Source organism: Sarcophilus harrisii, chromosome 3 (genome assembly GCF_902635505.1).
Source record: "Sarcophilus harrisii chromosome 3, mSarHar1.11, whole genome shotgun sequence".
Classification (NCBI taxonomy): Eukaryota; Metazoa; Chordata; class Mammalia; order Dasyuromorphia; family Dasyuridae; genus Sarcophilus; species Sarcophilus harrisii.
The window spans coordinates 542,677,864-542,691,728 of NC_045428.1; the positions used below are offsets into that span (position 1 = coordinate 542,677,864).

General features: G+C 43.7%; 1 protein-coding gene across 1 annotated transcript; it reads right to left on the reverse strand.

The window, feature by feature from the left end:
• Nucleotides 1-3,511: 3,511 nt before the first annotated feature.
• On the reverse strand, nucleotides 3,512-9,244 carry YRDC (yrdC N6-threonylcarbamoyltransferase domain containing). Its single transcript, XM_031962180.1, has 6 exons — nucleotides 9,015-9,244; nucleotides 8,471-8,666; nucleotides 6,390-6,504; nucleotides 5,960-6,079; nucleotides 4,176-4,318; nucleotides 3,512-4,068 (listed from the first exon to the last, which is right to left on the reverse strand). Exons 1-6 carry the CDS (start codon nucleotides 9,211-9,213, stop codon nucleotides 3,996-3,998), a joined length of 846 nt encoding a protein of 281 aa, XP_031818040.1. The 5' UTR covers nucleotides 9,214-9,244; the 3' UTR covers nucleotides 3,512-3,995.
• Nucleotides 9,245-13,865: the final 4,621 nt, after the last annotated feature.

Sequence of the window (13,865 nt, forward strand, 5' to 3'; positions counted from 1 at the left end):
CTTCCAAAACAGTGAGACCAAGATTGGGGCTCAGCATGTGTCCAATCCCTTTCTCAAGCTCCACCTCAAACTTTGCTCCACTCTCCCCGAGGATAAAAATGGAAATCATAGTTTGCCTCCAAGAAGCTTTTCCTTATGTATTTTTTAAAAGGAAAATTCCAGAGAATATGACTGATGGCCAGAAATTAGTGGGAGAAGGAATCTGAGCGGTCAGCTGGCCCTACTCAACAAGGCCTTCCTTATATGTAGTGACAAAACTGGGGCTTTCCTTTCCTGAAGTTTACTGAACCCAGAAGTGGATTATACATGAGTCCTGTGTTTTTCTTCCTGTGCCCTGAATTATGAGTCTAAATGGCTCAAAACTCATCCTTTTCAGCAACAAAACAAAACCCATTATTCGGGGTGGGGGGATTCACCTGGCTTGCAGAGTCCTAAGTTGATGGGATAATAGTGAGAGACAGTATCAATAGTTCTTTTGGGTGCCTCCACCTCACAAATCCCTGTTTGCAAAAATTTCAGTAATGAAACCCACCCAGTAGAGCCACTTTTCAGTGCTACCGTGATTTGTATTAAATAAATGTCAAGTGCTCTCTTTCCTGTCATTAGTGTTCCTTACACATAAAATTAAAGGTCTCTCATTGATCTATCTAGTTCAAGTTCACTTTGCAAGTGGGAAAATATGTCCAGGAAGGAGAATCCACAAGTCTAAGGTAAGATGGAGTTAATGCTGGCAAAGCCAAAATTAAGACCCAGGTCTTTCTACTTCCACCTGTTTAGCTAAGCTGGTGGCACATGAGAGCACTAGGTCAGAAAGGCTTATGAAAGAAGCCATGGATACTTCACTGTGTGACTCCAAACAAGTTACTCCCATGTACCTAATTCTTCAACTGAAAAATATAGATAACAGCACCTATCTCCAAGGGTGGTTATGCAGAACAAATAAGATACTTGCAAAAATCACTTAGCACAGTTCCTGGCACACAGCAGGCACTATATAAATGCTTATTTCTTTCCCCTCATTTCCTCTTCTATAAGACTTTTTACTACAATAATATCTCATTCTGAATTTGTGATATATCTGGAGACAGATTGGACTGAAGCATTTAAATTGGTAATGTTTCAAAAACATTTGCTTTTTAATACTATTCACTCTGTACCCTGCCCACAACCAGAGGAGGGGAATGGAGTTGGGGAAGTAGACTACTTAATACTCCTGTAAGTTAGAAATAAATTTCAGCACTATCTAGGAGGATCTCCATTAAAGGAGGGTGCCAAGAGGCCTACTTGGCAAGCCTTGGTTCAGACTAAGTGAGAGGCAATTGTAATTGTGTAACTCTTTAAGATATGCTAATATTTTGCATTCATAACCTTATTTGAATCTCACAATCTTACTCAAGAGAACATTGAGATTCACTAACTGGGGAAATTACTTGTCCATGGTCACAAAAGATCAAGTGCCAGAGGAAGGAAAGAAAGCCCGAATCCTCCCACTATGTCTACTAGTCTTCCTATTGAACTGATAGCTCAATTGGCATCCCATTGAAAATACTTCAGGATTCCAATCATCAATATGGCTATGGAATCGTGCTCAGGGAGACATGAAGGTGCTGGAGTCAAAATAATCTATTCCCCTGCCACAATTCATGTGGCAATCCTTTCTCAATTTTGTTTTCAACATTTCCAGTGGCAACTGTTTTTTCAGCCTCCAATACTTTCCAGAGAGGCCTCCTCCTTCACTGAGAAAAATCAAAGTCATCTCTCACAAGCTCTCCCTCTGCTCTTTCACACCTGGATTTTGTCCTTTTGTCCTTTTCTCTAGACTCTAGAAAGTGGCTCTTCTCTTCTCAAACCTAATCCTTCTTGCATCTTCTCCAGGAGCTTGCATTCCCTCCCTCTTGCTCTCATCATCAACCTCTCCTTATCCATAACTCCTTCCTTTAACACCTAAAGCATTCCAAGACTTGCCTTTCATTCTTATTCCTTTTTTTTTTTTTTTTTTTTGGGTTGAGGCAGTTGGGATTAAGTGATTTGCCCAAGGGCACACAGCTAGGAAGTGTTAAGTGTCGAGGCCATATTTGAACTCGGGTCCTCCGGACTTCAAGGCTGGTGCTCTATCCACTGTGCTACTAGCTGCTCCTTCCCTTTTATTCTTAAAAATTTTCTCATGACCTCTTATCCTCGGCAAGCAAAATGCCAAATCTAATTATTTAGTCCTAATCTCTTCTGAATTATATAGATTACCAATTTCCTGTTGGATACTTTTACTTTTAGGTCCCACTCATATCTTGAATGCAACATGATCAATATAAAATTCATTCCATCCCAAACTCATTCCTTCTGTAACCATCCTAATTGTGGTCATCTAGAGTATCAATCAACAAATATTAAGAACTTTTGTGCCAAATACTGGGGATATAAAAGGAGAAAAAGGTCCCTTTTCCTAAGGAACTCACAATCTAATGAAGGAGCCTTATAATCAGACTAGTACTAGTCCAGTCTTCATCTCCATCTGTCCTCTTCACAGTTCCCAAATTGATATTCCTAAAACAGATATGACCATCACTTCCCCTGCTTAAAAATCTTTCATAACTCCCTATTATCCAAATGTTCAAAACTAGACTCTTCAAATTGGCCTTTAAAACCCAATATGACCTTATATCATTCTCCTTTACTTCTGTTCCATTCACACTGGCATCTGTCAGTGCACAACAGTCTGTGTCCCACCTGTGTCTTTGCACTGGCCTTTTCCCATATTTGTAATCAACTCTATTCTTACCTTCAACCTCTTAAAAGTGCTCCTTTCTTCCATTAAGACTTGTTCAGTGCTAATGGCATCTCCTGCACTTGGCCCTTCACAACCCCTTTCTCCGTATTAGTGTTCCTTTTCTCTTAAAATCACTTTAAAGACTTGTACTTTTTGTTTATCTCCATACACACTGCAAACATCCCAACAGAAATTCCTCAAGGGAAGAGATAGTTTCCTTTTTTTTGTTTTCCCAGAATCTCTGGCACCTACTAGTGTCTGGCACAAAGTAAGGGCTTCATGGATAGATAGTGGCTGAATGTAATGGGTAAGCTATGCTTCAAAAGCCAAAGAGAGACATACTATTCAAAGCCTTTTCAGACCGACACTCCCAGATTGCTCTCCCTGATGAAAATGACTTCAAGAGTCCAAGAGAACAATTACACTATGACTTCAGTGGAAGATGATAATAACTGCTTTGATTTTTAAAAAGTCTAAACTTCATATTGGTCATCTCTCAGGCTTGGCTTCTAATTATTAGTCAAACAAGTAAGGTTTTACTTCACCATCCTATCTCATGACAGGATTCCTTGGCATTTATAGTACCAACAATCCATACAGGTAAGACAAAGACGGGGCAGGAAAGATAATAAGCATTTATATAGGACCTATTATGAGCCAGGCACTACATTAATATAAGCCAGGTACTACACTAAGCACTTTATAAATATTATCTCATTTGGAAAAAGACACTGTCCCAAGAAGTAATACAGAGCAATACCAAGCATTTTGAGATTTTATTTTAAGTTCCAACCCCAGTAGCAAATAAATCCCAAGTGACTTTGGTCGTTTGGTGTTAATATTAACATTCTCAAGCCCCTTACCCATGCTACCAACCAAGGACCCAGATGGGAGAGTTCTCTAGAACTCAAACCTTTGAAGGAAAGAGAAGCAAATGCTAAGACCACTTTCCCAAAAGTAAACCACTTATTCCAATGTCAGAACAAAACTGTTCTCAAGAACTTATAAAACAAACACTGATTCTAATTGTGTCTTTTTTTTCCATCAATTCAATGGAAATAATCAGTCCATATAACTTCAGACAAGCAGAGTCTAAGATTTCCTTGGGAGCTCCAAGACTCAAAGAGGCTAAGTCTTTAGAAGTGGCCCCAATGACCTCATCAAACAAGGTCACACCAGTTGACTGACACACAGTGCCTAGTTTTAGTCCTTGTAATTTCCTCCTCTCTTTTCATGAACAGGGCTCTTCTGAAGGAACCAAGCTGTACTTCTTCTGGAGAATGGCTGCAGTCTGTGTAAGTGCACTAGAGGAAATAACAAAGGACAAAGTCTGTTTTACATCTGCAGACTCTTATACAACCCCAAATGCCTAAGCCATAAGTTTCACACTATCCTGAGAGAACAAACATACCAGCCTGGTCGAATAATTCTGTACTTTCCAGGCACTGATAAGTCTACCACAGTGGAGCCAAGTCGACATTCAGGACTTTTCACATCTCCGATTGGTCCTCCATCGATGACTAAGGACAAATGAGGCCAGAGATCCTGGAATTCCTAAAGATAGCACAAATGAAGTCAGGGAGAACACTCCCAATGTTCTCTACAATAAAATGGAGAAAACCAAAGTTTCTAATTCCAAAAGGGCAAACGCTTAAATGGTTTGTTTACTACAACTCTATGCTAAACAGGGAGATTTCTAGCTGTGTAGGCCATATCCCGAAGGGGCTGTGCACAGATGTTTACTCCCATATAATAATATTTTGCTAAAATGGTTCATGACTTCCATAGCAGCAACCCAAATTAATATAGAACCAGAATCATTCCAGGGAATCCTGTTCTCCTCTTTTCCCATTTTGAAAGGGGGAAAAGGAGGACAGAGAAGAGGAAAGTGAAGGGAGAAAGCTTAGTCCCTAATAAATACAAATACCACAAAAGGTATTAGACTGATATTACAAGAAAAATGAAAATCACAACATAATGTAAGTAACTATTTAGCCCAAATTAATTTACAGATTCAGTCATTAAGCTAAACTAAAATGCTAAAGAGGAGCATAAAACATCCCAGCCCTAGTTAGTCTGTGGGCTTAGATTTGTGGGCATCTAAGAGTTTGGATGTCTAGAGAGATGTTACAGCCCAATGACTTAAGGACTAGATAAAAAATAAGGAGTTCCTTCTAGAAATGAAGTGCTATTGTATCCTTGCTGCTTATTTTTGCTGGGTTAGAACAAAGAAAATCTCTTATCAAATGCTTTTAAAAAAAACCCCACTAAGGAATTATTTTCTAGAACTAAAAAAAATTTATAAGGAAGAACAAAGGGTCGAGAACCTCATGGGAAATAATGGGGGGAAAGTAGGAATGAAGGGGACACAAGATGACCAACTCCTCAAACCTACAGATGAAAGAGGAGCAAGTGTTTATACTATTTTCCCCAAAAGTAAACTAGAACAAAGTGGCCAAAACAAGGCCACCTTCAGGAACTTTTAAACAAACACTGAATTTAATCATGTCTCTTCCATAAAACTAATGGAAAAATCATTCTCACAGCACAGTTAAGCACAGTCTGAGGTACCCTTGCTACATTACCAGTATTATAAAGGAGGACTTTTGAAAATTGTTTGGTCCTAGGATCCTCTTATTGGGGAATAGCTAAATAAATTCTGAATATGAATGGAAAGTATATTACTGTGCTATAAGAAACAAATTTGAGCAACAGAAAAAAATATGAGAAAACTTGTAGAAATGAAGCACAGGAAAGAAGTACAAAAATGCATCAATCTGGTTCTATTCCTGAGGAAAGATGAGACAAGACATGGCTTCTTTTCCACTCAATATGGAATACACAGAAGTTTCAAAGTGGAAAGAAAGTTGAAGTTGGAGTTGCAGGACCTGAATTCAAACCTCAGGCTTGTCATACAGTATCTATGTGACACTTAACCTCCCTAGATGTTTTCTCATCTATAAAATTGGAGGACTGAACTAGATATCTTCTAAATCCCTTCCACTTGTAGATCTATGATTCTAATCCATAAAAAGAAACAGTGACATTTCCTGTGATCACAGAGCCAGGGGAAGATGACCTAATTATCTCAGTCCAGAGTTCTCTCATGACTGATAATCTGTAGCCTATGGTAAAATCAATGATAGTTCAAGGGGTAGAGGTGAGGGAAGGAGGGAGCATACAGTGACAACTTACCTTAACATTCAATGAACTTGGCTGTGAGCTAATGTTGGCACTGGTGAGGGCAAGGGGTCCAGAGAACTTCTGAACCAAATCTCTCATGAAGGGATGATCAGGTATCCGAATACCTACAAGCTATTTGGCAAAAAGAAATACTTCAGTCAAGAAGCCCAAGGCTGGCTAAAGCTCAAGAACATATTGAAAACAAATGCCACTGAGTCATTCAGAAAATTGAGTGAGAGAAGGAATATGAGGCAGCAGAGAGCAGTGGAAAGAGCACAAGCCAGGTATCACTGTGCTCTAGTTTCTGCTTTGCTATAAATTCACTGTAAGCCATGTAACCTGTGGTTCTCAGTTTTCTTATCTGTAAAATGGGTAAGTATAGAGCTGGTTTAAAGTAACTCGAGTCTCTTCACAGATTATACTTTTCAGTTCTATGACTCACTGGGGTGAAAGGATTCAGGTCCTTGTTGAGTTCTCCAGAACGTTCCATTACCAGGGTTACAGGACCAGGCAACAGGTCCTCCAAGAGCTCTCGAGGAACTCTTACCCGGCAATACCTGAGTAAGAAAAAAAGCCAAGTTCAGCAGTCATTGCAAGTCTGCCCATGATTACCACCACACATCCTTAAAACTCATGAAGGCTGACAGTGACCACTCAAATCCAGCCTCTCTTCCTAATGACATCTGTTTTTGGCCCCTAAACTTTGGCATCTGGGCTGCCTCTAGCCTTTAGTCTGTCACTTCAAGTCCTTTGTAGCCTGGTATCACTCATGGCCTACCTTCTTTTCCAGCTCTGCATCTTTATTCATGCCACTGCTTGTGTGTGAACACTCTCTCTACTGTTGGAAACATGTCTATCCTTCAAAGTACAGCTAAAATCTTTATTTCCTTCATAAAAATTTTTTTCTGGGGGCCAAACGTGAGTTAATATTAAGAAATCATTGTGTAGAAGAGTCCTATTTTCCTCATCACTCCAGAAACAATGGCTGACCAATTGCTATCAAGAGGCAGATAGGCACAAGAGGCCTGGGAATGGCAGCAATTCCCTTAGACACCAGTTCTACTTTTATTTTTCTCCTGTGGAGTAGGTGCCAATTATCCCTGCTAACCAACTATTACTCTTGGGGCTAACAAAACAGCTAAGGCAGCATGACACTAAAGACAGGAAGCAGCAAGTTCCAGTCAAGTCAAACCACCAACACCCTGATCACCATTTCTTCAGATGGAGATAGTTCAGGACGCTGAAACCAGCCAAAAGCCTTGGGATTTACTATGCTCAGTCTACTGCCTATAACCATTATCCTGGGAAGCAATAGCTATGGTGTTAAAGCTCCTGTAGACGTTGGTGACTTAGAAAGTCCTTGCTACCAAAATCCCTGGCTAATAGTTCTGTATCAAGAACCGATGACTTTATCAGTAGAAACTGAGAAGAGACATTACCATCTGCCTTGCTACTGTGCCCTAAGAACAGTGGGACATTTTCATGGGACTTGAATCTGAATTTTCCATGTACGTGCATTCCTCCAATAGACTGTAAGCTCAATGAGAACAGGGGCTGTTTTACTTTTCTATCTGTATGTCTAACACTTAGCACTGTGCTTTGTACATAGTAAGCACTTAGTCCTTCATTCATAAAACTATCCATTTCAAAAACAAAAAATGTTTTTGAAAAATTAAGCGGCAGGGATGTCTGATGCCTAGCCTTATGAAGGCAGGGGGAGGCTCTGATACAGGATGTCTGGGATCCTGGATGTTTGGCTTCACAGGTTCAAGGCCCCTCTAAGACCCTAAGTTCAGAAAAGGTGTCAATGTGGAATGGTAAGAGTTTCCTCATCAGAAGGGCCCTCGACCGAGAAGTCACAGGTCTAATCCTTATGCCTGAATCAACAAAGCAAGGAAAGCAGTTAAACTGGAAAACACAAAGCTTTGCAGTTATCAAGTCTTCCACAATACCCTTTTCTAAAATAGAACATTCTCTTCTTTGAACTTCTGGCACACTGCCCATTTGGAGGTGTCAAAACTCTAAGTCTTTGAGGAGAGAAACTGTTTATTTCATTGCTGACATACAGCCCAAGAGGGATATGAACATGCGGGTTTGACAAAAGGAACACAACTCCCCCACTCCTAGAGCTTGCACAGATGTGAGACCTGACTAGTGCTTTGCAGCTGGCGGGACAATAGCGCTAACAGTAAGCTAATGTGTATACAAAACCTTTAAGGTTCGCAGCGTGCTTCACCACTATTGTCCCATTTCATTAGCCCTGCCTGGGAGGAAGGGCCCCACTTTACAGCTGCGGAAACCGAACGCATTAAAAGGCTTGCCGGAGTCGCACAGTCTGTGCCGGGAAGCGGGGCCGGCGGCCGCGCAGGCTTAGGGGCACCTCAGGTTCAGAGTTTTTTCCAGGCCCCGCGCGTTCGGGAGGTGGGGGCGGGGAGAAGGGGGCGGGGAGAGGGGGCGGGGAGAGGGGGCGGGGAGAAGGGGCGGGGAGAAGGGGGCGGGGAGAAGGGCGCGGAGCGGGCTCACCTGTAGATGTCGGCCACGCGGCCCAGGCACACGGCCAAAGGCTTGCTCTGGCAGCGGCCCTTGAGGCTGTACACCGCTCCGAGGGCCGCGGAGCAGCAGGCAGAGCAGGCCACGCCGTACAGCGTGTCCGTGGGGACGGCGATCAGCCCGCCCGCGCGGAGCGCGCTCACGGCGGCCGACAGCGCCTCCGACCAGCCTGGAAAAGCAAGCACAGAGGGCTGGGGATGGGCGGGTGAAGGGCCAACTGTCACCAGAGCTGCCCCGCCCGCCAGGGGAGACGGCGCATGCGCCTCCCGGTGGCCCAACGCTCAAGCCCACCTCCGCTCCGGAAGCGCTTGCGCGCTCCAGCGACACAAGCCCCCACCAAGGAAAAGCAGTCCATATTCCCTAACATCCCTCAAGCCACACATGCGCCCCGAAGCGGCCTGGTGCTCTGACATTTCCCAGTTTCCCTCCCGCCTTCCTCCCAGCACGGCAGCGCAAGCGCCCCCCAGCGGCCTAACGCCGTACTTCTCACCACGGCTCCGCCCCCCTCCTCTTTCACCTTCCAGGTCTCGCCCAGAGCCCGGGCTCCGACCGACAGGAGGGTCGGCGACACCCCGAGGCAGCTGCAGGAGCCGGGTCCCGGGTCCGGAGGGCAAGAGACAACCGACTCTGGGGGCCAGAGACCCCTCTCTCAAACCCATGGTTGCGGCCTCCACGGCTCCCAGCACAGCAGGCGGAGGCGTCCGAACCGGGCCCATCGGAAGAGAAGCACTTCCGCGCGGAAGTGACGTAACGTCCCAGATCCTGCCTGCGCCGCCTTAAAGGGACAGGCGACAGGGCTGGAATCTTGGCGTCGGAGAGCCGCAGGGGCGGGGCGGGGCGGGGCGGGGCTGCCCAGGCCAAAGCCAATTGGACCTCCTGGGAGTCGGGTTTCAGAGGGCTCTGAAGCTTGGGCAGATGCTAGGCTTGGAAGGAGGCGCCGGCATGTTAATAAGCGCCTTGCGCTATTATTTCCTCCTCACAACCGCCCATTAGTAATTATCCCCATTGATAGTTGGGAGATAGAGGCAGCCCGGGGAGGTGACTTGCCCGGGGACACCCAGAGCGCTTACCCCGGGCCTGGGCCGGGATGTAACAGGGGTGGGGCTAAGGAGACGCTTGCCTGAGGATCGAAGACAGGAAGAGCCCAACCAGGTTCTCCTCTGCCAGCCTAAGGTGTCAGGCTGTAGTGACCGAGCATCCTTCTCTCCTGCGCCCGCCTGCAGAAATGGTGTCTCCCAGACAAAGGGCTGTAGCACGGCAGCTCGGGGTCCGGGGGCTGAGTGATCCCGGACTCCTCCCACACCACTCCAGAGCACGCCGTGGAAACCCCTTCGCTCTCGAGAGCTCTCACGCTGGAAGTGTGGGGGGTGGGGAGGAGGATCCTCCCAGAAGGGATTCGATCCACCCTTACTGTGTTTTTTCACCCAGGGGTGCGCAGGGCTCTCCTTCCCCCAGTTCACCCCCGGAGAGCAGGAACAGAGGATTCTCATCGCTTCTGCACCGGGCGCGCTTAATAAATGTGCGTGGAAGGGAACGGCTGTGCAGGGTTTCCGGGGCAATTCTAAACCAGTGGTTTCCAAACTTTTTTGATTGTGTAACCCATCAATTAAAAAAAAAAAATTTCAAGCAAATACCCAGATAAGGAGGCAAATTAAGCACATGATGGTGCAGTGCATAGAGCACAGGGCCTGGAGTCAGGAAGACCTCAATATAAATCTTGCCTCAGTCATTTAGGGCCTATTACCTAAACTCCATTTGCCTGTTTCCTCAAATTGTTAAATGGGGTTAACAGCACCAATCCCACAGGATCGTTGTGACGTTCGACAGATATCTGTAGAGTACCTGGAACATAAATGGCACTCTAGAAATGCTAAGTCCCTTCCCAGTACCCATACATTGTCACAAATCATATATATATGTGCTTTTCTGTATGTGGCCAATATGGGTGTTTGTTTTGTTTTGTTTTTGCTCGACTATTTGGGAGAGGGAGAAAAATATTTGATAAATTGGACATTTAATTTTAAGACTGGATAAGATTGAAAAATTGTATTGCTATGTTCTTGTATTAAATTAAGTACTTTTAAAAACTTACACAAAATATATATTTTAAAAGGATGAGATGAAGCTGGAATGCTTCAGCACAAGAACTCCTAGTCAGACCTGAATTTTACAATAAGTACTTTTTGGCGGCAGCAGTATGGAGGATGGATTCTTGAAGCGTGGAATCCACGTGAGAAATAACAAGGGCATGAATGAGGATGGAAACTGAGCCAAGAGCATGATGTGAGGTGTTGCAGAGGGAGAATTGGATGGGTGGAATGAGAAAACTCAAATGCTGACTTCTGAAAAGATCCATGATGTCCTCAACAGAAGACACAAGTTTGGAAGATGGGTGACTATAGAAAAGATAATGTAATGATTATAGATAACCTGGGGTTGAGTAAGGGGAGAGAATCCTAGCCAAGATAATCTCACTTAAGAGCTGCCATATTTCCTAGAATAAAGACTATTAGTTTTAAAACCTAGGTTTTAACTCTTTCATCTCCAGTATTACCTCCACAGCCATATTCTCCCCATCCTCCTCTTGCCATGTCTGGAATCCAGGAAAGAATATGGCAATTACAAAAAGGCAGAGGCTGCCCCTCTAGAAGTCTTACCAGAAGGGGGTGGGAGTGGAGATGGGGGTGAGGGAAGTATTGTGAAAATGGTTTCAGGGGCACTTTTGCAACTTCTACCTTGGGTGCCTAGGGATATAGCTGATCTGAAGATCCAAAATATGGTTCTGGACCACTGAGAGAACTGTAATAGTAAAGGGTTGGAGACAAATCTCACAATCAGAGGAACTGGTTTCAACCTATGTACCCACCCTTCCCCAACTGATGTTCTAACGACTTGGAATGAGATAGGGTTTCTACTTATTCCCACCCTCCAGGAGACAAATCTCACAATCAGAGGAACTGGTTTCAACCTATGTACCCACCCTTCCCCAACTGATGTTCTAACGACTTGGAATGAGATAGGGTTTCTACTTATTCCCACCCTCCAATGAGGTAATCACTTGGGAACAAACCACTGCCTTAAACTGTCCCATTCTATTGTGTTCACCACCAGCCCTGAAAACTCATCACCAGTAGCTGGAGCTGTTCCCATTCCCTCAGGCCACTGAATTCTCCCTTCTGTGTTGGAGGTACAAGCCCCCAGTCTAAGAGGTGGGGAGCACTTACTATTAGCCTCCAATCTGAAACAGCTTGGTTGTTAATTAAGTGCTCCTGATGTCTCCCAGACAAAGGCAAGTTTTACTTGGCCGAGATCTTTAAACTTTCAACAGTGTGACTGAGTGAAAAAATGCCACTGACACTATCAAATTTAAATAAGCATTTAATTAGGATTTCATTAGTATTTAATATTGCTTTTTTTTTTCAGTTCCAAAAAGTTAAATTTCCACTTCTTAGCAGATTTGTAAAGTACAATATTAACTTTATACAAAATGAGCAATTAAGCAAACACCATTATTTCACATTCTTCAAAAATACAAATTCATATGTACTCATTTTTTGGGTTTGGAGGGTTCTTCCTTTGGAAGTACTGAACCTGTAACTAACATTTTCACATTGCTCAGTGGAAGTCAGTTGTTCCCATGTTTCATATTTAAATAAATTCCTTTGATATAGACATTTACATAATCCTAATAAAACTGATATCCAGGATTTTAAAAATCATGATGGAAAGCTTGGGCCTATGATAAGTGTGTCAGAAGTGAAAACAATAGAGTGTCAGCGCCTGGTTAGATGATGTAGGCTGGATCACAGCAGAAGGCAGCTTCCTGACCTCCTCCCAAACAGAGCTAGGAGTTCTCACCCCCCACCTCCAAGAACCTGCTACTCTTTCCAGGATACTACAACACTGGATGTAAGTGGTTGAGTCAGGCAGAAAGAGCTGCAGACACAAGGACAGAAAAGGAAAGAGATCAAGAGAAAGTGGTGACTTTGTACCACAGTTGGGAATAACAAGGATATTGAGAAAAACAAAAAACATCCACATCATCCCACCTCCTGCCCCGAAGCCCAGTCTGATTCTTCCAAAAAATGTCCCATGAAAAAATTCCTTGTAACAACAGCAGAAGCTGCGTTGAGTTTAAAGGACTAGAAGTAGAATACGCCCAGCAGACTGCTGGGAATACAACAGATCAGGCTTAGAAATCTGGAGACAAGAACAAGAGCTTAGACTTCATACATTCTGACATCAATATCCAGTTTAATTTGCATTTTCAGTGCAGACAGAATCCAACTGTAGAACAGGAGATACAGTGAGATAAAATACTAAAAATTAGGATTAGCCCAGCCCACAATCATCACCTTAAAAACTATGGATCACACTGGGAAAAATTTCCCTTCAAATATGTCAAAGGAAACATTCCAAAAGAAGACTTAACCAATCAGAAATATAGGTATCATTCCTCTTGCTCTCTCCCTCCATTCCTCAAATCAAGGAAGGATTAGCTCCTTAGCTTACTCATAGCAGAAGTCACTTGGATATTTGCTTTATGGGGAACATAAATTTTACTTTAAAACTTTTCATTTGAATGACTTTTCAATAAGATGATGAAATCGAGGGATTAAGGGCTATTCTCCACCTTGGACAAATCACCTTATAGGCCTGAGGTTAATACTACAGCTCAGTTTACTGGAGCCGATGAATGCTGAGGGAGTTTCTTTTTGTGGACTAAGAGAAGGGAAGAGGACAACTACACTTCATAGAGCTGGGAATGGTTCCTTCTTCCTCAATACAAATATTTGTGATTGGAAGTCCAGTAAGACATTTAACAGTGCTGCTGCAGTTACAAAAACTCAATGAATTCCCTGACTCAATAGGAGTCTTTATAACAAGACAATGGCCCTGATTGCCAATATAAAAGTCTAGAAGGTGCAAAGTTTCTGCCCCAAGACCAACTTGTCCCTTCCCTTTAGGCTTTTCTCACTGCCCTCCCAGGGCAGGAGAAAGACAATGAACTGCAGCTGAAAAGAGGATGTGTCTGTGTAAGGGGATGATCTCCAAACAGGCCGAGGGAAAAGTGATGAGCAGCAGCTCTTCAGAGGAGAGCCCCTCTCCCCCCTTTCAGCCCAGGGAACAGGGAGAGGGTTTGCATAGATTTCGTAGTTAGTTGCTAGGAATGCATAATAGTGTTTCCTTACAGACAGGGCACCATGAATTGTGGAACTGAGCAACACCGAGCTTGGGCCAGGCCAAGGCAAGGTCTGCGTGGGGTAACATCCACCAAACTACAAGTATTGCACTAAGGTAAGTGCTTTTCTCTTCACGCCTCCATTTTCTCAGAGAAAAAAAAAATAAAACTTTGTGGAAAATATAT